Here is a 24,951-nt window from a genome sequence, read left to right as displayed (position 1 = left end):
AGCATCAATAGCAATTTGCATGTCACCTGATCGCGCGAAGCCATTATGATGCTGTCACAACAGATGTACCCTCTTGAAATCTAACCTTGAACAGTCTGTTTGCATTCGTAAACATTCCCTCCTTTAAAGAAACCACAATAAATTGGGACCCTTTGAATCTCGTTTTGATCAAATGACCAATGTTTTGAGTATGGCTCAAATCAAGAGCAGCGTCGACTTCATCTAGGATATACATTGGGGCAGGTTTGAATTGCAGAAGTGACATGATCAGAGATAAGGCAACCAAAGATCTCTGGCCTCCTGAAAGCTCGACTAACGATTCTTTCCAAACATTTCCTAATTTCACACGAACCTCCAATCCTTTTGTCACATCTTTTTGGTCAGTTAGAACTAATTTGGCGTAGGCCTGTGGAAGCAAATCCGCAAAAATTTGACCGAAATCTTTCGAAACCTTATTGTAAGTTTTGAGCAGCTCTGTTCTCTTATAGTCGTCGAGTTTTCTCACTGTGTCTTCAATTTTGGCCTTGTCTTTGTTGATTTGTCTTATCTTGGTTTTGAGAGACAGCTCATGCTTTTCGTGTTGCTCTATCTGAGCCATTATGTTATTGTTGACTCCTTTTTTTCTCATCGAAGACGAGCGAGTTTTCAGCTGATCAATTCTTTTGTGACAGTGTTCAACATTGATGTTAGGGTATTGTTCTAGAACCTGGTTCAAAAGCTTCTCGTCAGTGACCCATTCTTGATTCTCTATGATCTTGCGCACGCTCTCTTGGATAAGATTGAGTTGAGCTTCACTCTTGGTCGATTTATCCGATTGTTTTCCTAAAGCAACATCTAAATCATTTAATTCCTGACGCTTCAAATTCAGCGTTTGAGTCATTTCCTGTAATTCATCATTAATTCCCAGAATTGCCGATTTTTCTTTCTCACAAGCTATTTTGACTTCGGAAATTCTCGTTTTCAATTGCAGACATTCGCTGTCTAACTCTCTTAGTTGGTGCTTTAAGTTTTGGATCAAATTTTCGGCTTCTCCGATTTGCTCTTGGAGACCACTCAAATCATTTTGTTTCTCCTCTCTCTCGATTTGCAAGACTTGTAATGATTTGTGGGCTGTCTTCACCGCTTTCTGTTCTTCCGGTATACGAACTCTTAATTCTTCAATTTCATGTCTCAAATCTGCCAATTTAGACTCTCCGTCGCTATCAAAATCTTGGAGATCTTTTTTCAAACGATAAATCTCTTGCTGAACATCCCTGCCTTCCTCAAGGGACTTCTCAATCATTTCTTGTAGAGAGTCTGCTTCTAGTTGGTGTGCTCGAATTTTTTCGAGCAGTTTGGCAGATTCACAGTCTTTTAATTGACTGACCAATATGTCTCGCTGGTAGGTCTCGGTGCTCAACTCCTGCTGAACAGCTCGTGTTTCCTTGCTTAGACTCTCTTGATTTGTGATTTCAGCTTGAATTTGTTTTAACCTTCCCAAAATGTGTGATTCCTGATTTTTGAGCTGTCTCAACTGCTCGAATGCTGCTAGTAGAGAGCTGGAATTTTGTTTGGAGCCTCCTGATAGACGTCCTTCTGGATCATAAAAGTCACCCTCCAAGGTGATCGAACCAGTTCTGACGTTGGGGTTGAAAGTCACTTTTTTCGCAGTCTCAGGATCTTCACAAAGAAGTCGATTCCCAAAAATGAACTCCATCGCCTTCGTGAATTCATGTGGATATTCCAACGTATGCAGAGCGAGTTCCACTTTTCCAGGAGCAAGCTCTTTGGCGGCCTCAAGACGCCCACTCGAAAGTGATTGCGCGGTTATTTTGTTGAGAGGGATAATCGTCACCCGTTTCTTCAAGTTGCCGTTTTCAAGCAACTCGGATCCCGACTTCTCTGTATCGACAACAACATTGTAAAGCTTTCCGCCAGCACATACCTCTAGAGCAGTTGAATACTTGCTATTAGCTTCGGGTACCAAAAAAAGTTCTCCAACAAGTCCTTTCACAGAGTCCTTATCCAACTTCGTTCCTGACATATCGTATTCAAAACTTATTCCTGGGTATCTTTGAAAAAGCTTCGATATCGATTTACGCAAGTCGTTGAGCTTCTGATGTGTCACTCGTTCTTCATTTTTCAAAGATTTGAGGGTCTCAGAGTCGAAACCTGCACTCGATATAATTTGAGACAGAGCCGAGCACCTTTCAATTTTGGATTCCAATTTCTTCTCGAGCACAGTTATGTCGTTCTTAGCTGCTACAATCTTGTGTTTTTTGGATTCCAAATCGTCGTTGAGATGCTTCTTTTTCAACTTGTATTTTTCAATTTCAACATTGATGGCAGACAGTCTCTGTTTAGATTCCTGTAATTGGGATAAATAGCCACCTTCAGAAGAACCCTTCGACGAGAAACCTGTTGATAGACTTGACAGTAACTCCTCTCTTTGACGAAGCTCACATTCTAATTTTTCAAGGATAACCTTTCGGCTGATATATTCTTGTTCGGCAGCTTCAAAACTCTGTAGCTCAGGTTGCAAATCTGTGGGGCACTCTGCTTGACGTCGTCTTAATTTATCCAGTTTAGAGGTCTCTTGCTCAAGAATCTGTATCTTGAGATCTTTTGAAGTGACTGTACGAGTCATCTGATTAGTGAGATCTGTTTCAGTTTGCTCCAACTCCTTCAAATTCCTTCCTCTTCCTATTTCATTTTGTTTCTTTGTACGCGTGACAACCAGATCATTTTCGAGAGTATGTATCTCATTTTCCAAAACATTTTTCTTGGATTTGAGACTGTTCAGCTTCGCGCAGTCTGAATTAACTTGACTCTCTTGTTCTTGTTGTTTTTGGTAAAGCGATCTATAGTCATGAGCTGCAACAGCTTTAGATAGCGTTTCCAATTCAATAAGAATGTCTTGGAATTCCATGACAATGCGCTTTTGTTCACGTAGTTGGCGAAGTTTAGGCTCGACTTCCTCGACTAGAAGGCTCTCCGTAGTTTTCAATTTGATATTTTTTTTAGCCATAATCCGCTCTGCCTTTTCACGTTGCCCCTCGTACATCTTAGTCCCGGCAGCCTCTTCGATCAACCCAAGAATTTCAGTAGGCTTCATATTCAGCATTTTTGTGATTTTACCTTGCATGATCAAAAAATTAGGGTTGTTGATATTTAATTGCACCGATTGAAACAAGTTTAGTATCTGAGACTGTTGAACTTTGTGTCCATTAATGAGATATTTTGAGGCCCCTCCCAACAAAACCTGCCTGGATATGCTGATCTTGGGATATTGTTCGAAACCAATAGGTGACTTTGTCTTATCAGCGTTATCAAAGGTGATTGTCACAGATGCTTTTGTGATTCCTGCCTGTCCTCGCTTGTATATTAGATCTTGTAGATTTGTGGCCCTAACAGTAGACATGCTTGAAATCCCAAGAACGAAGCAAATTGCGTCCAAAATATTGGACTTTCCTGATCCGTTTAAACCAGTGATCGCGTTAAACTGGGGATCCCAGGATGAGATAACTGTTCTAACAGCATAGGATTTGAATCCATCTAATACCAACTCTTCGACTCTCATTTATCAAATAGCGAAAGTGAAGACACACTAGAGTAGAGCTGGAATAACAGTTCTATCAGTTTTCTGATGTATTCAAACACGTAAAACAAGTTTGAGATCCTGTTTACATTTTGAATAGACGGGTCGAATGTTTTTGGGTGGTACACGCACACAATATAGCGATTTAGGTAGACTGCCGATTGACTAGCAGCTGATTGTGAATTAAGGCTATCCTACTGGTAAGTTAGCGGAATACAGTCCGAGACAGGTAGAGACGTACATAAATTCTTCAAATTCCCTATAAGTAGTCGCTAGCCCGTTTAAAGAAATTGCTCAAAATAGGCTTGCAAGCATAAATTCAAGCAATTTGAGTCGACTTTATTTTTGATTATACCATTATATCCGCATTTGTCAAATATCACGAAACAAAGGGCGCGTTTCTAACCTGAAATATGATATCAGACAAATTTGGGACCAACGCTGCAAGTGCGATACAGCAAGCGCTTGCGAGGGATACGCCTTTATTAATTTTAATAGGAAATAATGCGGAATCGACAAAGGTTTGGGAAAGAATGGTACTAGATAAAGGGTTATCTGTTGAAAATCGGGCTCTGATTGAGAACGATCTGGTCAGCCTTCGAGTCAATAAGCCTTCGCTAGACTATACCATGCTCTCTGATACTTTTTCTGAAGTTGCCGGTGCTACCCCTCCCGCACTGTTTGCCATTTACCGTGGAATGATAGTTGAACAAATAACAAGCACAACCACCGTCAAGGATGCAAACCTGTGTTTATTGCGCCTTAAGAAGAAGTGGGTTTCAAAGAAACAAATTAGCTCTGTTACTAATTCCAGATCACACGAGTCCAGGCCCGAAGTTACAGATGTTGCTGTGACTCAAATTCGATCTGGGGTCACAAATAGTATCAAAGTTAAGCACCCAGAGGCTGAAAGTACGAGCAGTAAGATCAAGAGCGAATTAGAAGATCAACCGAACCACAAGAGAGTCAAGAAAAATGAGGAGGCTAAATTGGAAGATATGGGTGACACCGAAAGCGGCCATGAAGTAATGCCAAATTATCATCGAAGTGGAACGAATGAAATGTTGAACGCATCTCAAATCCGGGTTAAGCTCATTGATGGAGCTGTTACATGCTTCAAGTTTCCGAGTGACTGCAAATTGTCATTGGTTAGGGACCATGTTGTCGAACAACATAAGGAATACCAGCAAATCCCCTTTCAATTTTTCAGGGCAATTGATCGATTCACTTTCACACCAGAAGATGAGAATTCAACACTTCATGAACTTCAGTTGAACAAATGCACTTTAATAATCAAGCCTATGGATCCATTTGAAGCACACCAGAAACCTGACAATATAGGAGGAAGCTCTACTTTTTCATGGATGAAAAGAAAGCTTGGAGCTTTATTTTGGGGCAATAACGACCAGGTTCCAATATTCAACTCTCCTAAATTCGGTGAACAAACACGTTCACTTGCGGATGGCCTACGAGAGACTACTATGATTTCTCAACACCCAGGCTTGGATTCTGATACGGAGTCTGATGCTGTATACCAATCTCCTGAAAATCGCTCCACAATTTCACGGTCCTCTTCGCCATTTGAACCATCGCTAAACATTTCTTCCTCGGATTCAAACTTCGATATTCGCGGAATAAGCAACACAAATTTCCTTTCCAACCCTAACAATATTTCAATTGGTACAACCAAACAGCCTCTCCCTAAATTGAAATCGATTGGAATTAATAATTCTGCCGCTTCGTCCAAGACAAGGTTAGCAGAAATATCAGACTGCAAAGGGGAATTATCGGAAAGCAATATCATAAACATGGAGGATAGCAATGACGATAAGGTTATTTAAGGGTATTTCTAACAAGTATGGAATTACAATTGTATTGACTTGTAGCTATCAATCTTAGTACAAACTTTTTTCAGTAAAGCGTGCTTAAGGACCGCAACACTCCTCCAAGCAGAAGCAAGCAAGAAGAGCAGCTAGACATCCACCATAACATCCACATCCACCGCTCTTTTGCTGTGGAGGTTGTTGTTGAACATACATAGGCTGCTGTTGAGGCTGGTAGTATCCTTGTTGTTGACCGTATCCACCTTGTTGAGGTGGGTAGCCACCTTGCTGCTGATAATATCCCTATACTGTTAGTATATGAGTTGATGCTGATGGTAAAGGAGCCAAGAAAAACAGCTTCGAGTTCCTAAGCAGAACCATAAAAATTTCGCTTGGCAGCCGTCGCTCGGGGATACCAGTCTGAGAGACATATAGCGACTAAATGTCTTTGTGTACTTACTTGGTTGTTGTTCATTGCTAATGGAAATGAGTTAGAATTTGTTAGAGTTCTTGAAGGAAGACCAAAAAAGAAATTTGAAACGATCGATGTTTTCTTTTTTTAAAATTTCAGTTAAACAAGCTCGATGGCTATAGCATACGTGGGTGGCTGTGCGAAAAACGATTAAACTAAATTGGGAACAATAGAATAAATTTTTTATGGTGTAAATTAACTGAAGGTTCCTCCAGAGCGCGCATTTTAACTCCTTGACTTATTCATCTGGAGGCAAATGAAAACAAGTTCTATTGGTAACAAAAATCCATCAGCAAAACAATGGAGCCGAATTTGTGAAGTAGATTTATTGCAAAAGTTGGTCTCTGTAATGTGCTTGATGATTGATAAATTTGGCAGCCCGTCTATCGTTAAGATCTTTCGATTTTTCCTGTCTTGCCCAAATTCTCTTTTTACCTTGCAACTCTTTGCGGTCAATTTGTTGAACAAAGTGTCTAGTCTCTGCAGCCACGAGTGTTCCTTGACCTTCAGTGAGTTCCCTTTCAGGTCTCAGATTCTGCCTATAGTATCTCATTAGAGATCTGTGGCCTGCAACCTGACCGTTGGGCAGCTGGAGCTGATACCCGTTTGTATATAAATCCTCGCTATCATCAAGTTCAGACTCTTCCTCGTTGCTGTCGACGTTACCATCATCAGAAATATCCTCCCAGTCGTCAGCTGCTCCTTCGGCCTGTTCACCACCATAAGACGACTCAAAATTGTAAAATTCCGAGATTTCAAGCTTTTCGTCGATTGTATCATAGGGAATTTTACAGTGCCCTTTTGCAATCATGTGTTGTCTGACGCTCTCAATATTTCTGCCCTGGAATTGGCAAGCTAAACAAACATTTCCCAAACCCACTTTTTCGGATAAATAGCCAATTAAACCTGGTTTATCAATGAGATATGGAGCTTCCGGAATATAGAGACCATGATATTTGTACATGTGTTCAACGTTTTCATCCAAAGTATGAGACTCTTTGTTACAAAACATGCAGACCTCAAGAGGTATGTTAACCGCATTCTCTAACTTTTGTTTGATAATTGATTCCTCAGGATCAATATCATCAGCTATTGTATTGAGCTCTTGTGGTTCAGGGGCCCGGTCTGTAGATATATTGACATCAGCGGCAGTCAATTTGGCAACTAGAGAAGGCGAAGAAGGTTCAAGTTCTGATTTGGTAGTATCATGATGCTGATACTGTCGTTGTCTAGCGAGCTCCAAAAGTTGATTCTTTTTCTCTATGAGTGCCTCTTTTTCTAGTCTGCGTTTATCTTTCTTTGTCAGCTGCTTGTTAGTAGCCTTCGATTTGACATTGATTGAAGAGTCCTCATCGTCAACCAAAAAACTCCCCACTTTGTCATTAAATAATTGTTCATTGATTGGAGGCAAATGAGAAACTCTTCTTTTAAGATTATATCTGTGCCAGTCTGTTTTCATATGACGCCTTTGCTCTTCAGCTTCATGAAATGCCAAAGAGCACGAGTTGCATGTGTATGAAGGTTTTGACATTTGTACTGGAATTAGCAACAAAGCGAACTTGAACTTGGTGAAAAAAGATTTTGCGTTTTGAATGAATTTTTATCAAAAATTTTCTGCACCGCCATGATCAAAAAATATTTGATAAAATTCAATATTGTAGGTTTTGGTTTTATATTAATACGACGGTGCCAATTTGACTCATGCTAGAGAACATTCATTATTCGTTTCCAGTTACTACGGACTTGTAAGGGGGTGGGGGACTTTAATTATAGGAATCAACAAAAGATAGTTCTATGTTTCGACGATCAACCCCACTTTGAATGAGGGGGTTTGGATTTGAGGAGACAAGGTTTTTTCTTCGATCTGGAACCAATAACCTTTGATGCAAGATCTGAACACCGTCAATGAATTGAACAGCTTTTGAATTTCTCTCAATGCTTTGTACGTTTCGTACTGACTATTGCCGACTGTTGCCGATGAGAATCAAGGTGAGTGCTACAGAGAAATAGTTGAGGCAATTTTGTTACCCCACTTGTGAGACTATGTTGGCGTTCAATTTCCCCGCACCTTGTTTTCTTTTACATCTCGGTTGAGCTAGACACTTATTCCCGGAGTTCATTTCTCGAATTTGATAGGCAAAAAGTCTCTTGGAACAAAAGAAAGGGACACAACAGTTGTTATTATCTCGGAGTAACTGCACCTCACGATTTGGGCTTGAAATTATTTTCCGGTTTTTCAAGTGAGTGTGAACTCTTAGAACAAGGACTTATCGTCTGCACAAGCTCATTCAATACAGTGGGTGGTAAGTAGTACCCTATATCTGTATTCAAAGAGCAAATTTCATGGTTATATAGGAATTAACATAATTTATATAATTACTTGAATTGCACCGGACTTTCTAAAATTCCACCAACTGGTTATTTTCAGATGTAACAAACAAAATCTATTGTTGAAAATAATAGCGAAATACTGGATTTTCATGCAAATAATCATTTATTCATCCATTATTAATCTCCGTTATATATGGGTATTTGAATCACAATTCACTCTTAAAACTCTTCTGTTGGAATCATTTGACAAAGACCTCTCTCTCTTAGTCTGAATTTACTGTGCGAATTATTGAATTATTCGTCGTAAGGAGCAGAGTTCCGGCTTTTGAAATCACCCCACTACGACCGTTTCTTCATATATTTACTTCCGAAGAAAATGTTGAGGAAATCAATGAACAACCGGGAACATGGGAAAGTTACTATTAAGAAAGAAGGAAATGAATCCATTGAACGATTAGGATCACATCAGGGACTCAAAGAAGATTACTCTCTCTTAGGAGCAAATTCTCCGTCTCCTGCTGATACTACGGAGAGTAATTTCGGAGTCCATACTAGTGAACTAGCATCAAATGTTAGCCATGATTCGGTCGTTTCTGATCTTCACCATAAAAACTGTATGGTTCCCAACTCGAGAGCAAGCATCTCAATAAACAATCACCACAATAGACACGGTACTTCACATACAGCAATCAAGCGAGAGAGCTCTGTTATTTCCGATGATATTACCCATTCCGAGATTGATGAAACAGAAACAGGGAAATACTCAGCTCGTCACAAGCAATTGATTGAACAAGCTTGTGACTCCTGCCGGAGAAAAAAGCTAAGATGCACGAAAGAGTTCCCGAAATGTTCCAAGTGCACAGATCATGGTTGGGAGTGCGTCTACTCACCACGAGCAGTAAGATCTCCCTTGACTAGGGCACATCTGACGGAAGTGGAAAGCAGAGTGAGGCAATTGGAGTCGTTTTTGATGAAGGCTTTCCCGAGTGAGAATTTAGATCATATTCTTGAAAACTTCACCCCGCCTGACTCGCTAACTTCATCATCAAGCAACTCTCCTAACTTTGGTGCACGATCGATTGTGACACCTCGACAATCACAAAGTAGCATCCCTACTACCAAGATGTTCAAAGATCCTATTGCCAGTGACACATCTACCACGCTTCCCAAAATTGGTTCCCCGCAGAGAATGTTCACGAGATTACCGGATGAGTTCTTAGCGGGTGATCTCTCCAATAATACCAATTTTGATTGGTCAGAAGATGATGAAGATTATGAAAGACGATATTCATCGAATGCTTCAGCCTCTTCACCCTCTTCCACAACCTCGTTACATGAGAAGAATTCTATGGTCTCACTAAGCCACCTTGATCAATTTCCAGGCGGACAAGGCCAAGAGTCAACATTCACCACAAAGACAAACAACTCATCAATATGTACGTCTCCTTATTTGAGAGCATCCGTGCCATCAATCGTGACGGATGGAATGGGTGTCAATTCAAACAAATCAGGATTCCTTGGAATTGGATCATCGTCTTCATTTTTAAGGGTAATGAGGATTGGCAAGATTGATGAGGAGAGATCTGAAGATGCAGACATAATTATGGATGATCTTGATTTGAAGGAATTGGATGAACCTAGTACTGAGAAAAACCAACCACTTTATGCAAGCCAGCCTATGAATCCAGAATTGAAAGAACAAATTGTGGACGGTCTGAAAAAGGGACTTCATTCATTAGAGCAGACTAAGAGGGAAGAAGACATGGAATCTTACATGAACTTGAAATCTACGGAGGAACAATTTTTGGCTAGCTATTTCCGTTACTACCATACGTCATACCCATTCATACACAAGGAGACATTCATGAAGCATTACAACAAGGAGTTGCCTGTTAAGAATGAACTTCATTGGCAAGCTCTTTTGAACACCGTACTAGCTTTGGGATGTTGGTGCTTGCATGGTGAAAACTCAATGCTTGATTTGGCTTACTATCAACGCGCCAAAAAGGCTTTGAATGTAGGAGCAAATGGTTTTGAGTGTGGAAATCTCATGTTGTTGAGCTCTCTTGTGCTTTTGAGCAACTTCTCCCAAAAGAGAAACAAGCCAAATACAGGTTGGAACTTCCTTGGGATTGCAGTCAGAATGGCAATGTCTTTAGGTTTACACAAAGAATTTCAAGAACAAGGAAACAATGCTGGAACTAGAAAAGAGGAGATCCTCAATTTGGAGATCAAAAGACGCTTATGGTGGGGACTATACATTTTTGACGCAGGGGCTTCAATTACGTTTGGAAGACCAATAAATTTACCTCCCTTGGATACGGTTGATGTGAAAATGATGAGCAACATAAACGATGAAGAGCTCTCGAGGTTAATTGAGAATCGGAATATTTCTGGATTTATAAGTGATGACATGCTCAACGATGGGTACCCCACTCTATACTCTGCAATGATCCAGCAAACCAAGTTGACTTTTGTGACAAACCCAATTTATTCACGAATTCTTGCAAAGCCTCCTCCAACTCTTCAAGAATGCTTTGAAATGAATCTGAACATCGAAAGTTTCATTTCTGAGCTACCAAGATATTTCCACGAAGATGATCTTATAGCAAGAAAGGAATTTTTTGGTTCTATTCCCAAAGATCTTCTTTTGACCGCTGACGAGTCAAGGTTCCCCGAATGGTTTTCATTATCCAGGAATAGACTTATTTGGAGGTACAAGAACATGCAAATTATCTTATTCAGGCCATTTATTTGGCAAAGGATTGTTGCAGTCCAAGATCCAGAGGTCATGAAGCTCTGCAAGTGTGAAGAGGCCAAAGAAGGAAGAAGAATCTGTCTCAAGGCAGCTTCAGAAACAATCAAGTCAATTGGTAAATTTGTGAAAAACAATGAGGCAAATTTGTCAATTATAGCTGTTTGGTATGCAACGTACTTCTTATTCCAGGCTGTGTTGATCCCTATTGCATGTCTCTGTTCCGAGCCTTTTTCTTCCCACTCAGCATCATGGATCGATGACGTGAATACTGCCAAAGGTGCGCTGAGCTTGATGTCGAAGTATAATTCGATGGGATCCAAATTATCAAAAGTGATCGATAAGCTTTTAAGCAAAACTTCTTTAACCGAGAAACATAAATTTGCAAAATCAACAGATGCAAATTCGCAGTCAAAGAGGCCAAATTTCGGCAAAGGAAACTTCGCAAGTTCTAACACTTTGCAAACTGGCAATGAAGGAAGCGTTTCAGCTTTAGGCTTAAGTGGTTCTGACCTCAGGGAAGTTTCTGAAGAGCAAGCGATTGGACCTGAGAGGTCACTCAGGATTGATCCACCAGAAAAGAGGTTTAAAGGAGCAGGAAGTATGTTTGTGGGTTCGAGTTCGAACTCAGAAACTTTTTCAAGATTCAACTCGATTGGGGGTTTAGAAAGTTTTGAAAAAGGAAGTGAAGACAATGAACCGGGTCTGGCGAGTATGGATGACGAGCGATTAAACTTCACTGGATTTTCTCCTGCAAGTGTGAGATTATCGACAAGTGGAGACTTTTCCATGGCGCCCGCTATAAACGATGAGTATATGACCAAAACCAATGAGAAACCTAACGACATTCAAAGCGAGAAATCAGAATTACTGAATGATATCTATTCCATGATATTCGATGAATTCACTGATCCTATGGCTTTTAGTGTTGAATAAAAAGGTTGCAGTATATAAAAATAAGAAGTATAGATTTTTTCCCAGTTGTAGTTGTTCATATTGTGAATTGGCAAGATCGTAATACTGATCTCTGTTTTTGAGGATTAGACGAGGCATTATGATGATAAATATGCAATACTTTCTTCGGTTTATATACCATGCAAGGCTGTGCAAGAAAGTCAGAAGACACCGGCTTACGGCATCTGGAAATTGTTTTTTCTCAATAGTAACAAAACGAATCTTCTACACGCGAAACTTTTAACGTAAGCCATAATAACGAGAGACTCCACCGTTTGATTAGGACACCATACAAAAGGAACACTGTCATGGTTGCCAAAAGAAGACCCGGAATTATTCTAACTTTGAACAATAAGAAACAAAAAGTGTCGGAGAGCGGCCACTCTCCAGCCATCTTACCCAAGGAGTCTTACTTCGACATTTTAGAAAAGATCAATGGTTTGATAGATGAAGAATTTGATACTGCCATTGTTGGGGACTTTCTCAAACTTCCATCAAAGAAGCTGTATCCCGACTATTATCAGTTGATTGAATCCCCAATTTCGATTAGCGAAATTAGATCCAAAATTAAGAAAAGTGATGCCTATTCTACTGAAGACTTTCTTGGCGATTTCAAACTGATGGCAGATAACGCAAGTACTTATAACGAGTCACAAAGCTACATTGCCCAAAATGCTCGCAAGATCTACGATTTTGTGGAGGCTGAGATAAGTGAGGCTATTTCGCAAGCTGGAGCGAACGAAGGTTCACGGACAAAGAAAAAGCTCAAGGGAAAGCAAGTTTCAACTGAAAATGAAGCTAGTTCTAGCTATTACAATGATTTGAAAAATATACTCAAAGCTTTGGTCAATTATAAGCTCCCTACTAGAGGAAAGTTGTCAGTTCCTTTTATGGATCTTGTTGACGGAGCTATGTACCCAGACTACTATGAGATAATAGAAGAAGGAATGTCCTTCAATCTTGTCAAGGAGAGGATAGACGAAGCTTACTACACGAATGATCAAGCTGGATTTGAAAAATTTAAAAGTGACGTTAGACTGATATTTAAGAATGCACAGACGTACAATAGTGAGGAAAGCTTGCTTTATCAAGATTCGGTTGTTTTAGAGAGTGTGTTTGACGACAAAATTGCTGGTTTTGAGGCATCTCACTTTGATTCTTTGGAAAATGAAGAAGCAAGTAATTCTGGACCAAGTACCAGCCACAAGACTTCATCTAGATCCAAAAGGACTCCAATAGAAAGCGATGATCGTAGAGGAAAATCTAGATCGCATAAGAAGAAAGGCTATATTGAATCAGACGATGACGAATTTGAAGACGAAGTTGAGGAAGACAATGAGGCCGAAGATTTTGAAGAAGAAGCAGTGGAAGAGGAAGAGGAAGAGGAAGAGGACAATGACGCCGATCAGAAGAAAAGAGGTGAAGAATTTCGGGACAAGAAGCATAGAGGTCAACTAGGAGTGGCTATTCAGAACGTCAAGGATAAGAACGCTTTCGTTAGAGCCCATACACATTCGCCGGAAAACGCTACTTACATTAAACAGTTCACCATCTCCTCTAGCACGAAACAGTATACCCAGACAAATAGCGAGGGTTATTATTCCTTCACTTTGAAGGACCCATCGGTGATGAATACTTTCAGCTTGCCTTCCGGAATTGTGGGACAGCCGCTAGATATTTTCGTTTCTCTAACGAGCGCCATCATAAACGAAAAGTACATCGCCGATTTGAAGGTCAATAATGAAACGACTAAACCATTTCCGATTGCAGTTTCATATGATGAGAGATCTACAGACCACGATTTTCTTGCATCCCGATACGAAGTCAAGTTGGGTCACGGACTAAATCTTGTGCAATTCTCTGTCAAAGTACCTGAATCTAAGAAAAGGGATAATCACGATGAAGAAACCAAGCTACGTCGTCGTGCAGCTACTCTTAGTTCAGCCAACGCCACCAATAACGGGGAGGATCAGAACTACGAGACCGAGCATGTCAAACTTTGGATTAACGTCTCCCAATAAAGTGAATAAAACTGTAAAATACTATATGCCATTAAAGATCATTGAAATTCGATCTTAAGCGGCCCGACGTTGGCTGTGTCAATTGATGTGCACCTTTCAAAGGGAGACCCTAAGTTATCTTTCAAGATAGACAGCTCTTTCTCCATCTCTTCCGAAATTTCATGATGATCTAAAACTTCGATTTGACTCTGTCCGTTCGAGACACCGGCGGACGAATCGTTAGCGGCAGTTGCCTGCAACTGCGGTGTAAGTTGTTGGTCCAAAGAAGGAACGGACGCAAGTGTTTGGTTCTCTATTTGCTTTTGCACAGCTTGATTCTGCAATGACGGAGAAGCAGGATCTTTGAAGGCTGGTTGCGCCTGTGCCTGTAGAAAGCCTGTCAAATCTATCAACTGGTCGTTCGTAGCGTTTAAAATGTTATTCAACTCCTTGTTTCTCTGTTCTAATATTTGTTCCTCTTGCTGCTGTTGCAGTGTAGACACAGGTTCATTTTCACCAATGAGAGGGGTGGTCTCATCATAGTCATCATCAAATGAGCCACGAAGACATGAAAGACAAATTCCCATGGTGTTTAGATCTCCGACTTAAACGATGGATGTCAATATCTTTTTATCCTTAAATAAAGAAAAAAATCGCCAGTTAACGGTGTAAAGATGTTTACATTCAACAACATCATAGCATATCGCAAGGTAGCAGCCTTTGTCTGCAAGGTAATAAAGAAACAGGAGGCAATCCACATCCAGACAGTCGCTAGCGAAACTAAAGTGGGTTTGGTTGGCTTCTGAATGTGTTGTTTGATCCTAGTTCAAACAAGACCCGTTGGTATATATTATCCAAAGTCCATTCCAAATATACGTTAAACTAACTTTTATGCCTATCCATCAAATCTAATTGTATCTATTTGATGCACTTGGACAGCTTCTACTGCCTCCCAGAGACCTTTTCTACTCGCATAGACCGAAACCAAAATCATATCTGAGGTGCGAGGTGCGAGGTGTTTTTCAGCTCAAAAACTACAAGTTCAAACTTCGAGTGGCAAAAGAACTTGTTTCGTTTAAACTCAGGACCATATATAATTGTTGGATAATTCATTTCCTGCAAACTTTTAGATTATGACTGGACTCAGCTTTGACAACTTTCAAAGGAACCAATTCCTTTCAAGATCTGGGACCAACACCCCGCAGGCAACATCCACGGGAACAACAATTGTTGGATGTAAATTCAAGAATGGAGTTGTAATTGCAGCTGACACAAGAGCTACGGCAGGACCAATAGTGGCGGATAAGAACTGTGAAAAATTGCATCGTTTGGCACCAAAGATTTGGTGTGCTGGTGCCGGAACGGCTGCAGATACAGAGATGGTCACTCAATTAGTGAACTCAAACTTAGAATTACACTCGATGTCGCTCAATAGACAACCAAGAGTTTCATCAGCTTTACAAATGTTGAAACAGCATCTCTTCAAATATCAGGGACACATTGGAGCGTACTTAATTGTGGCAGGAGTCGATCCCAAAGGTGCACATCTATTTTCAATTCATGCTCACGGATCTACAGATGTTGGATTTTATCAATCTTTGGGTTCCGGATCGTTGGCAGCTATGGCTGTTCTAGAACGCGAATGGAAAGAAGAGCTCACTCGCGAAGAAGCAATGAAACTATGCGCCGACGCAATCGAAGCTGGTATTTGGAATGATCTTGGTTCTGGATCTAATGTGGATTTGTGTGTCATGGAAATTGGGAAGGATGCTCAGTTGTACAGGAACTATCTCACACCAAACGTTAGAGAGAGCAAAACTAAGAATTACAAATTTGCTAGAGGCACAACTGCAATTTTGAAAGAAAGCGTTTTCAATCTGTGCGAGGTCGAGGAGGTTGAAATTAGAGGAGATGCTATGGAGGTCGATGCCTAAACGGTGATCATGTAACGTACATATTTTAATGGCCATTAAGTTGATTCACAACTTTTATCGTTCCTTCGACAATGGCTTCATGTTCTAGAGCATGAATTCTTTCTTCCCATTTATCCAAAGGTTCCCCCTTGATAACTTCAATTTCTCTAACCACCAACGGATTCCCCTTGTCAACTTCCTCAATGACATAATGAATCATACAACCTCCTTTTTGAACTAAACCATCTTGTCCTGCTTGCCAAGACCGCTCAATAGCACATGTCCCTTCAAACTGGTTAGGGAGAGCAGGATGAAGATTGATTATAGGAATCGACGCATCATTCAAAGGTTTCAAAAAGTCTGAAGAAAGAATCAGCATCCACCCTGCGCACACAATCATATCAGGCTTGATAGATTCTAAAATCAATTTGACCAAATCCTTGTTGAACTCTGCTCTTGCCTCAAGCCTCAATTTCTTCTCCTCTTTTGGAATTCCTTTGTAATACGTTTTGAGTTCGTGGGTCGTAGTAGCGATGGAAGCTTTGGCAGCTCTCTCAAGTCCATACGCATTACTAGATGAAGAAATCACATGCGTGATCTTTCCAGCTATTCTTCCACTAGCACAAGCATCAATGAGTGCCTGTAAGTTAGATCCGCTGCCGGATATCAAAACCAGAATAGATGGGGACATCTTTTACAAGGAATTTATATTCAATTAAATTTTTCAAAGCTTGTCTGAAGTGATCTTTCAATTTGCACAGCCGTTTTTTAATAATGTCAACTACATTGTGTGCCTTGATTACATCAATTTTTCCTGTATCCTGTTGAACATAACTGAGCTGGTTTTGACATACAATTCAGCAAATTTCTCCTTTCATCTGAAAGCCATACTATTTGCTGTTTTGAAGTTCACAAATTACTTTTGCAATCCAAATCTCTGGTAACTTTCTTTAATCTTTCCACTGCAAACATTTGGTTGAAATTCCATCCACTGAATTAGAACCTACCTTCTATCGGTTGTCTTCATCTTTGGGTTTCCAATTCCCATACAGAGTCATGGATCTCTATTTTCGAGGTGTGAATTTTTGATTTGAAGCCTGAATGTCGGTGAATCATTAAGTTTCGTAGGGAGCACGCGAAAGAACTTTAACTTGGCTTCTGAAGCCACCAGGACTTCAAATCTTTGTATGATTTATGGCTGTTCTTGAAAAGCTGTTTCTCAAAACCGTCTAAGTTGTTCATGAATTCAAGATTGTTTCCACTGAAGTGATCATTAAGTTTGAAACTCAAATCGTTCAACTCACATGCTCGATCAATAAGCGCCTTGCTGATCAGCTCAACAAGCTCAACATCTCCAAACATGAAAGACCATTTAGTGACAATTCGGTAATAAAACACGTAGGGACTCAGATTCAACATCAAGGCATCAGATTTAAGAAAATTGAGAAACGCAGGTGAAAAGAACTCAGGTTCCAGAAGTTTAAGAAAGGTAGTATCGCCGTCCTCATTTTCACTGGATGGCGACGAATCGGATATCGAACATATTGCCAGTATTTCAGCGAGCCATATTGGTAGTTCAAGCTTGGTATTTTCTTTAATAGCGTGTCCAGCGTCCCCACTCAAATACCCTAGTCCTGGAATCGTGATCGAGAACCTGCAAGGCAATTTCTAACATGTGGTTAGATCCAGTTATTACATTGCTTCAACTTACCTGGCTTTCAGCTAATATGTCATCAACATCATAGTAGGTCATAGTTCATCGAGAACAGACTTATCAAGTTTAAATTGTATGGAACAATTTTTTGATCACAATAAATAACAAACTTTTAGAGACGCGTTTTGGTTACCAAAAATTGTCAAAACTCAAGATACGATATTCTACTACATTATACTCTTAGTCAATTTTTTCAAATCTATGTAGAATTGGGTGGTGCCTTGCTATGACTTGAGTTCATAACAATTGATGATCATTCCCTTCAATTTTTGGGCGTTAAGATCGTCAAAACTGTTGGTTGAATCGTCTATCACGAGAGACTGCAACGAATCGTAGATGCGACGATCAACTGGGTCGAGATCATTGAAGTCTGGCAGTTTGTCCAATTCTATGCCAAATTCATGCTTCAGCTGGCGAAAAAGGACGTCTGTTCGCTGATAGTTGTTGATAGAGTTTTTGAAATGGTGTATGAATATGAATTTGAGAAGGGGATTGATCCATTTTGAATCTGAAGAATCGTAAGTCGTAAGTATGTGCCTCATGATTATGTTCAAAGCAGGGGAGCTGCTTAGTCCAAAGTCATTTAAGAAAGTGTTCAAGATGCTGACCGCAAGAGCCAAACGTTGGTGCTGTATGCAGTATTTGGTAAATATGGTAACAGTCGATGATCTTGGAACAAGATCTCTGTATGATCTCTGTATGTTCATGAATCTCCAAGCACCTTTAAAATCGTCTTCTCCTTGAAGATATTTGAATATTGCACTATTCATGCAGTTAGTGTCAAGCTTCCCTTCTGCATTATGGAAATATTCAAGAACTTCGCTCAAAGAAGCCCCTTGGTTCATCATATCAGTGAGCTCAATGTCGCAAAATCCTGGAACATTAAGATGAAGACCATGAGATATCATTAGTTGTTTCAGTTCTTGTTTTGCGGGAACCTCAGAGGGGATAAGGCTTAACGAAATGTAGTACGAGCATAAATCCACATTTATGCCCAAAGTCTTCATTCGAAGCAATATAAATTCCCAGATCATCAAACGCTCTAAGAAATTGCTGGTATTTTTAAGATAATGAACTCCCAAAAGATTGAATGTCATTGCGTTTGGTTTCTTGTCATCCTTTTCCAATCTGCGAAATATTCTTTTAATCATAATTTCATCGTTTCTTTCCAAAAAGAAATCGAGTAACCTGTTCGAATACTTGACAGAGTGTATGAATTGAATATCCTTTTCTTTAAAAATAGCTCTCAAAATCCGAGCTGCTCTGTGAGTGTTGTTGAGGTACTTATAAGTTGTAAGTTGATCAACAACTTTTCGGAGTTCATGGCAGGAGACTCCTTCTTGTAAGCGACCATTACTAATCAGGGTGTTGCAGATTTTTGGAAGCTCGCTTCTCATTCTAGGAATGCGAAACACCCTTTGAAACGATAGTTTTGTATATTCCAGTTTTGAAAAATCTTCGGTGAGGTCCATCAAAAGACCAAATATCTTCTGCGATGCGTAAGACACCGAGGAGTTACCAGTTGCATTCTTTGATTTATCACCAATGAAATCAAGAGCAATTCTTGATTCAGTGATTTTCGAACGTGATTTATGAGAGTGGTGTCTGTGTTTGAATGCTTGAGGAATCAAAAACGAATTCCCAATCCTCGGTCTGCACATATGAGAGGTCAACGGTCGCACTGTCGCACCAAAATCGAATATAAGCAATTTGTTCATTTTTATGATCATATTCCTCTCATCTCTGCTTCCAATTGGCCTCTGGTTATTGCCGCTTTCGACAAACTTGCAATTATCAAAGCGAAATTTATTTGAAAAATACGTTGGGCGTGCGACATCAAACACTAACGAAGATTTTCAACTCGAAATAAAATTCTAAAAATTTTTAAAGCTCGAGACCTATCGTGAGCAGATCTTTGTTGATAATTTGCTTGTGTTTACGTCACAAATAGGTACAAAAATGAGCAGAGAAGGTTTTGTTCCTCCTACTGCGGCAAATCTAGGAAATGCAGCCTCTGGAATTCAGACGATGAAAGATTACGGTGTGAAGTACATTTGCGCACAATGTGCCGTCAACTTTTCACTTTCTCCAAAGGAGCCTGTCAGATGCAAGGAATGTGGTCACAGAGTTCTTTATAAAGCTAGAACCAAGCGGATGGTTCAATTTGAGGCGAGATGATAGGGGCTCGATTTACTAATATCACGGAGAGTATTCGTAAGGGGCGAAATTTGTATATTATTAGGGCAAATAAACAGCGTAACATTGTCTGCATATTGTATATTGGCTTTCAAGTCAACTATGTACAGGATTTAGAACCTAGTTGCTTTGTGATTGGGGTCAAGTGATATTAGTTTCGAAGTTTTAAAAATTGTTTTTGGGGTTATAATCATGAGCATGTTAAGTGTAAAGCTAGCCTCTTTACAACTGGGCAAATATTCTTCACCTTCACTACTGCGCTCCCGTCCATTAATTAATCGAGGGATACACACGCAAAATGAGATTGTGCCATCGATTACCAGTATCTTGCAATCTTCTTCTCATTCGTCAGCAAAGCGTGGCATTGACTCAAAGAATTGGATTAAGATGTCAAAGGATTTGGAACATGAGCTCACAAACCTTCTGTTATGCTTTAAGATTGATGATTCAAAGGAGCAAATAGCCGAATGGAAATTCCTGAACGGCATGTCCAAAGCTACTAACGGACCAATAAGCAACCCCCCTAACGGTTTGCCCTATAATACTACTTTGGATTATCTTAAACGACTATCAAACCATATTTTCATTCGCTACCAGAGGTCTGTTATCGATGTCACATCCCGCATTTTGAAAGATGAGAAATTTAGAACTGATCCGACAGCATTGATATATTCTACCAAAATATTGTTGTTGCATGGATACCGAACTGAAGCCTTTAAGATTCATAAACAAGCACTATATGGTCCAGAGCAAGACTGTTCAACGGCAAGTCAGTTATTCAACCTAATTTTGTTCAATGAGATGAGTCAACTCGAAGAAGCAAGCCATGAAACTATTATTAATACAATAATGACTCTAATTAAATCACTTCCACAAGATTCAGCGAAGATAACATATTCCACTTTGTTAATTGTGTTTCGTAATATATACACACCAGATGAGAGATTACGAATACACCGTTATCTTAAAAAAACTAGACCAACTTGGAGCTTGCGGCCCTTTTCTGATCCCTTACTGAAAGACCATTTGTTGAAGGGAGACATCAGTAAAAAAATTATAACGGGCAAGGCTAAACACTTATCGATACACAATGCCAACATGGTACTTTCCTACTTGCTTGACCAGGACCTGAATCTGACTGTTGATTTTTTCAATCAAAAGTTTTCGAAAGATTATACTTATCCCAATGCTGGAACCGCTGCAACATTTGCGAATTACTTTGTTCCTCGAAGACAATTTGTTGAACTATTTTGTGTGCTGTACGTTATTGAAAACAACTTTGAAGTGAAGGTGACATCCTTTTTTGCCGATACGCTCAGAGGAATGATGATGAGCTGGTCTTCACATCCTGAAAACACGAACAGGGATTCGATACAGCTCTATTACGATTACATCAATGGTAATCCTCGTTTAAAAATTCCAAATGATCTCAAGCGGAGAACGCGCCAAAGGCTTCGTTTGACCCAGAATGCGACAAGCAGCAAACGAGCCAGACAACTCTTCAAAAAGATTGAGAGATCGAACTTGGACAGATTATGCATTTTAGGTATCCAAGACATTTGATATGACGATCAATAAGGTAGCCTTTACGGATGCCATGCCAATATATACGTTTTCGGAGAGTCTTTATGGTCTCTGAACCAATATCATGATCTGCTGATGATTACTTGTAGCCACTTATATCTTTCATATTCTTGATGATAGCTTGGAAGATTTGGGTCAAGCTGCGGCTTTGTATTCTTGGATTCGAGTATACGGAGTCGTTCGACGGGTCGAAAAATTAGATAAAAAATATTTTGGGGATAACCAACAGGGTAGACAATCACAGCACTAGAGCTCAAATTTGCATTAAGCACGTTATAACTTGGAAATTTGCAAAAAATATATGATCCAGAGTGATAAGATTGAACATCATACATCATTCAATTATGTCTCCTCGTGTAGTGAAGGATCTTCCAGACAGATATGAAGATTTACAATGCTTCCTCTTCTCAGAGACTGAGACCGTGAGTGAGTTTCTAAAGTGCTGCTATGACCCTTCTCACTTGCTGGCTCAAGAAGCTTGCAAAGATGATGACGACGACGATCAATCCGAATGCTGTTTTGACTATTGCTGTTTTGACAACTGCGTAGATGCTCCATCAGAACAGCCTAAACAAGAGTCTGGTACTCCATCTACTCCCCCGGATGAGAAAGTCAAACTTGAATTTGGTCCAACCGAGTTCAAACTTTACAACAGAGACGGAGAATTGAATTTGACAAATGAAACCTCTACAAATCAAACAGCTGAACAAAAGCTGCCACCAGATATGTTGGGAAGCCAGCTCCCTTGTGCGAATGTCTCACATCCAATACCATTGCCTACACCCCCAACACCTCCGAGTACTAGCATTTCCGGACTTGAGAGTCGAGAATTCTCTCAGACCCACCACCACCATATGCAGTTCGAAGACCAATATAATGGAAACGTTATACGGCATGATATCATTATACCATCGAATATTCATTGGCATATACACAATCATCATCTGAACCATCCGCATTATCATACAATGAAAGACGAAGAATTAGAGAGACCTCACAAAAAAATGAAGATGGAAACGAAGGACCAACCGTCTCTGTTCAATTGTAAATGGGACGGCTGTCAGGATGAATTGGATAGCTCCACATTTAATCAGCACCTTCTAGATTCTCATTTGACGCAGAAGACAGATGTGTACGACTGTGGATGGCAAGAGTGTCCATTTACAGCTGATAACCTGGACGATCTTTTGGCACACGCAGGAATTCATTTAGAAAAAACCCCACCCCTTGCAGAGAACCTAGATTTGTGCAAGCCTTTGCCTGCTCATATATGTCAGTGGGAACACAAAGATGGATCCGTTTGCGGGAAAGAGTTTGCTAGTACATCTGATTTAACGAACCATGTTATAGACATTCATGTTCAGTCGAAGAAATCAGAGTACACCTGTTGTTGGAAAAATTGTACCAGAGAGCATAAACCATTTAGCCAAAGACAGAAGATTATTCGACATCTCAATACGCATACCAAACACAAACCATTTGTGTGTCACTATTGCATGAAGAGCTTTTCTTTGGAGCTCATGCTTGAACAACATCTGAGAACACATACGGGCGAAACACCGTTCAAATGCAACATTTGTGGAAAAGAATTCAAGACCTCGTCATCATTCATCATTCACCAAAGAATCCATACTGGTGAGAAACCTCTGGAATGTCAAGTCTGTGGCAAGAAGTTCAGGGAGTCTTCAAATCTGAATAAACACATGAAGATTCATTCGCGGAAATTTAAATGCGACTGCTGTATGCGGAGCTTCGACAAGGAAGCCAAATACTTGAAGCATCTTGAATTATGCCAAAAAGGTACTTACGGGAACAAGAATTGTATTTGTAAAGGTGATATGGAGGCTGATATTAAGATTAGTGTATGATGGCTACATAATTTATTTATTTTCGAGTGACAGAGTTTTGACGTTTAACACTTCCAACAACTCCCAGGTTCAAAAAAAGACTCAGAATGGCGGAGAATCCCGAAATCGCAATACCCAAGTAGTAAGTGTATTTGGTAGCGTTAAACAGGTCAACCGGATGATCTTGTTGATTCGCCTGACCGTAATACGGATCCTTTGCTGCCAAAATGGTGGTAGATATACCCAAACCAACCGATGAACTTAGCTGACACACGGTATTAAATGTTCCAGCAGCACGACTTTGTAGTTTGCGCTCAACTGATGACAGAGCACAACGATTTGAGACATTGTAGATTAAATCAACACCGATAACCACCAAGCAGAATCCCCAGAATGGACCTAAGAAGTAGTTGCGATCGATGCTGTTGGTTGCCCAAATTATGCTTGCTACCACAAAACCCCCACAACCGATTGTAATAAGGTACTTTCCCGGGATGATATGCATGGTAAAACCGGCAAAAATATTAACCAAAACTCCAATCAGTGGTTGTGGTAAAAAACAACATGCCGTGATTATAACCGAGTACTTTCGTATCTGCTCGAAATATAAGACAGCGTTGTAGTTCAAAATACCCGTGAAAAGCATCCAACTCAGACTAACGATACTGATACAGACGACAAAGTTTCTGTTTTTGAACATTATCATTGGCATCAAGGGGTTTTTAGGAACGTAAGTCTCATAGATTCCGAAACCTATCACCAATGCGACACCCACGACAAGGAGTGCAATGATATATGGTGTGCGCCAACGTGATGTAGTGGCATCCACTTGAGTCAATGAAAAACAGATCAAAGTGAAACCTGATAATGACAAAAATGCTCCGCAATAATCAATACCTCTAAAAATCTCTCTCGCGTTCTTCCAATCGATTTTGCGATCATTAGGTAAACAGAAGAGAACACCGAAAAACATCATACAGTACCAAATAGCAAAGAAATATTGCACAGCTCGCCAATTTAGAGCCTCGATACAAATTCCTGCTATGAAGTAACCTGATGCAGCCCCGACAGGTGCTCCAATTCCAAAACAGCTCATTACCAGATTTTTTCGCTTTGAGTTCTTATAGCTGGCTCCCAAGAAACCTGCAGCAGCAGGGGTTCCACAAGCAACCATAGCGCCTTGTATTGCTCGAAAGACACACAGAAGAATAAAATCATTCATGAATCCTGCAATTAGCGAAAAAATAGCGAAGCCAGAATATCCTATCAAGAGAGCTCTTTTGCGACCAAATGCGTCAGCAATACTCCCCATAATCAGCAAACAACTTCCGTTTGCCAACGTGACTCCTGAGACACACCATGTTAGTTTTCCACCCGTAACATTAAAATGATCAGAAATAGCAGTTAAACTTGTTTGATAAGCTCCCGATGCCATAGACGACGCACAAGGCGCAAACGTCAAAAACAAGCAACACAATACTTCATGGATATTGGACCTGAATATAGGAGGCCGCTGCTCCGCGTCTGCATAGTCAAGACTAGCCTTTGATTCAACCTTTTGAATGGTCTGATTCTCCTGCTTTTCTTCCTCAACTATCAAACTTTGAGGCTGAATCTCATCTTCTGGAACCCTTGAGGGCAAGCTTTCTATTTCATTATCACTCATGAACAACCCTTGCTATGTGGTAATGGAAAGGCTTGAATTAATCGATAATTTGAATAATTAATCGATTGAGCGATATATTATTCAAAAGCGGAAAAAACCCGATTAACAGGCACTTCACA

The 24,951-nt window shown here is 40.1% G+C and overlaps 17 protein-coding genes across 17 annotated transcripts; 8 read left to right on the top strand and 9 right to left on the bottom strand.

The window, feature by feature from the left end:
• Window positions 1-43: 43 nt before the first annotated feature.
• OGAPHI_001311 (uncharacterized protein) lies at window positions 44-3,559 on the bottom strand (the record flags this gene model as incomplete). The annotated part of the gene is made up of 1 exon (XM_046202059.1): window positions 44-3,559. The coding sequence occupies one exon, from the start codon at window positions 3,557-3,559 to the stop codon at window positions 44-46; it is 3,516 nt and encodes a 1,171-aa protein (XP_046064220.1).
• OGAPHI_001312 (uncharacterized protein) lies at window positions 3,210-3,521 on the top strand (the record flags this gene model as incomplete). The annotated part of the gene is made up of 1 exon (XM_046202060.1): window positions 3,210-3,521. One exon carries the CDS (start codon window positions 3,210-3,212, stop codon window positions 3,519-3,521), a length of 312 nt encoding a protein of 103 aa, XP_046064221.1.
• A 431-nt stretch (window positions 3,560-3,990) lies between the features above and the next one.
• OGAPHI_001309 (uncharacterized protein) lies at window positions 3,991-5,418 on the top strand (the record flags this gene model as incomplete). The annotated part of the gene is made up of 1 exon (XM_046202057.1): window positions 3,991-5,418. One exon carries the CDS (start codon window positions 3,991-3,993, stop codon window positions 5,416-5,418), a length of 1,428 nt encoding a protein of 475 aa, XP_046064218.1.
• Window positions 5,067-5,387, bottom strand: OGAPHI_001310 (uncharacterized protein; the record flags this gene model as incomplete). Its single annotated transcript, XM_046202058.1, has 1 exon — window positions 5,067-5,387. The coding sequence occupies one exon, from the start codon at window positions 5,385-5,387 to the stop codon at window positions 5,067-5,069; it is 321 nt and encodes a 106-aa protein (XP_046064219.1).
• An 84-nt stretch (window positions 5,419-5,502) lies between the features above and the next one.
• Window positions 5,503-5,831, bottom strand: OGAPHI_001308 (uncharacterized protein; the record flags this gene model as incomplete). Its single annotated transcript, XM_046202056.1, has 2 exons — window positions 5,503-5,688; window positions 5,817-5,831. The coding sequence occupies 2 exons, from the start codon at window positions 5,829-5,831 to the stop codon at window positions 5,503-5,505; spliced, it is 201 nt and encodes a 66-aa protein (XP_046064217.1).
• A 366-nt stretch (window positions 5,832-6,197) lies between these two features.
• Window positions 6,198-7,403, bottom strand: OGAPHI_001307 (uncharacterized protein; the record flags this gene model as incomplete). The annotated part of the gene is made up of 1 exon (XM_046202054.1): window positions 6,198-7,403. The coding sequence occupies one exon, from the start codon at window positions 7,401-7,403 to the stop codon at window positions 6,198-6,200; it is 1,206 nt and encodes a 401-aa protein (XP_046064216.1).
• Window positions 7,404-8,579: 1,176 nt separating this feature from the next.
• OGAPHI_001305 (uncharacterized protein) lies at window positions 8,580-11,894 on the top strand (the record flags this gene model as incomplete). Its single annotated transcript, XM_046202052.1, has 1 exon — window positions 8,580-11,894. The coding sequence occupies one exon, from the start codon at window positions 8,580-8,582 to the stop codon at window positions 11,892-11,894; it is 3,315 nt and encodes a 1,104-aa protein (XP_046064214.1).
• Window positions 10,730-11,806, bottom strand: OGAPHI_001306 (uncharacterized protein; the record flags this gene model as incomplete). Its single annotated transcript, XM_046202053.1, has 1 exon — window positions 10,730-11,806. One exon carries the CDS (start codon window positions 11,804-11,806, stop codon window positions 10,730-10,732), a length of 1,077 nt encoding a protein of 358 aa, XP_046064215.1.
• A 326-nt stretch (window positions 11,895-12,220) lies between the features above and the next one.
• Window positions 12,221-13,933, top strand: OGAPHI_001304 (uncharacterized protein; the record flags this gene model as incomplete). The annotated part of the gene is made up of 1 exon (XM_046202051.1): window positions 12,221-13,933. The coding sequence occupies one exon, from the start codon at window positions 12,221-12,223 to the stop codon at window positions 13,931-13,933; it is 1,713 nt and encodes a 570-aa protein (XP_046064213.1).
• Window positions 13,934-13,971: 38 nt separating this feature from the next.
• On the bottom strand, window positions 13,972-14,499 carry OGAPHI_001303 (uncharacterized protein; the record flags this gene model as incomplete). The annotated part of the gene is made up of 1 exon (XM_046202050.1): window positions 13,972-14,499. One exon carries the CDS (start codon window positions 14,497-14,499, stop codon window positions 13,972-13,974), a length of 528 nt encoding a protein of 175 aa, XP_046064212.1.
• A 546-nt stretch (window positions 14,500-15,045) lies between these two features.
• On the top strand, window positions 15,046-15,846 carry OGAPHI_001302 (uncharacterized protein; the record flags this gene model as incomplete). The annotated part of the gene is made up of 1 exon (XM_046202049.1): window positions 15,046-15,846. One exon carries the CDS (start codon window positions 15,046-15,048, stop codon window positions 15,844-15,846), a length of 801 nt encoding a protein of 266 aa, XP_046064211.1.
• Window positions 15,847-15,871: 25 nt separating this feature from the next.
• On the bottom strand, window positions 15,872-16,516 carry OGAPHI_001301 (uncharacterized protein; the record flags this gene model as incomplete). The annotated part of the gene is made up of 1 exon (XM_046202048.1): window positions 15,872-16,516. One exon carries the CDS (start codon window positions 16,514-16,516, stop codon window positions 15,872-15,874), a length of 645 nt encoding a protein of 214 aa, XP_046064210.1.
• Window positions 16,517-16,971: 455 nt separating this feature from the next.
• On the bottom strand, window positions 16,972-19,593 carry OGAPHI_001300 (uncharacterized protein; the record flags this gene model as incomplete). Its single annotated transcript, XM_046202047.1, has 3 exons — window positions 16,972-17,453; window positions 17,784-19,192; window positions 19,580-19,593. 3 exons carry the CDS (start codon window positions 19,591-19,593, stop codon window positions 16,972-16,974), a joined length of 1,905 nt encoding a protein of 634 aa, XP_046064209.1.
• Window positions 19,499-19,717, top strand: OGAPHI_001299 (uncharacterized protein; the record flags this gene model as incomplete). Its single annotated transcript, XM_046202046.1, has 1 exon — window positions 19,499-19,717. The coding sequence occupies one exon, from the start codon at window positions 19,499-19,501 to the stop codon at window positions 19,715-19,717; it is 219 nt and encodes a 72-aa protein (XP_046064208.1).
• Window positions 19,718-19,933: 216 nt separating this feature from the next.
• On the top strand, window positions 19,934-21,298 carry OGAPHI_001298 (uncharacterized protein; the record flags this gene model as incomplete). Its single annotated transcript, XM_046202045.1, has 1 exon — window positions 19,934-21,298. One exon carries the CDS (start codon window positions 19,934-19,936, stop codon window positions 21,296-21,298), a length of 1,365 nt encoding a protein of 454 aa, XP_046064207.1.
• Window positions 21,299-21,663: 365 nt separating this feature from the next.
• OGAPHI_001297 (uncharacterized protein) lies at window positions 21,664-23,187 on the top strand (the record flags this gene model as incomplete). The annotated part of the gene is made up of 1 exon (XM_046202042.1): window positions 21,664-23,187. One exon carries the CDS (start codon window positions 21,664-21,666, stop codon window positions 23,185-23,187), a length of 1,524 nt encoding a protein of 507 aa, XP_046064206.1.
• A 16-nt stretch (window positions 23,188-23,203) lies between these two features.
• Window positions 23,204-24,832, bottom strand: OGAPHI_001296 (uncharacterized protein; the record flags this gene model as incomplete). Its single annotated transcript, XM_046202041.1, has 1 exon — window positions 23,204-24,832. One exon carries the CDS (start codon window positions 24,830-24,832, stop codon window positions 23,204-23,206), a length of 1,629 nt encoding a protein of 542 aa, XP_046064205.1.
• Window positions 24,833-24,951: the final 119 nt, after the last annotated feature.

The sequence above is a fragment of the Ogataea philodendri genome (assembly GCF_020536065.1).
Source record: "Ogataea philodendri strain CBS6075 chromosome Unknown scaffold4, whole genome shotgun sequence".
NCBI lineage: Eukaryota > Fungi > Ascomycota > Pichiomycetes > Pichiales > Pichiaceae > Ogataea > Ogataea philodendri.
The sequence above is the reverse complement of the archived record's forward strand: the minus strand, read 5'-3'. Positions and strand labels throughout refer to the sequence as shown.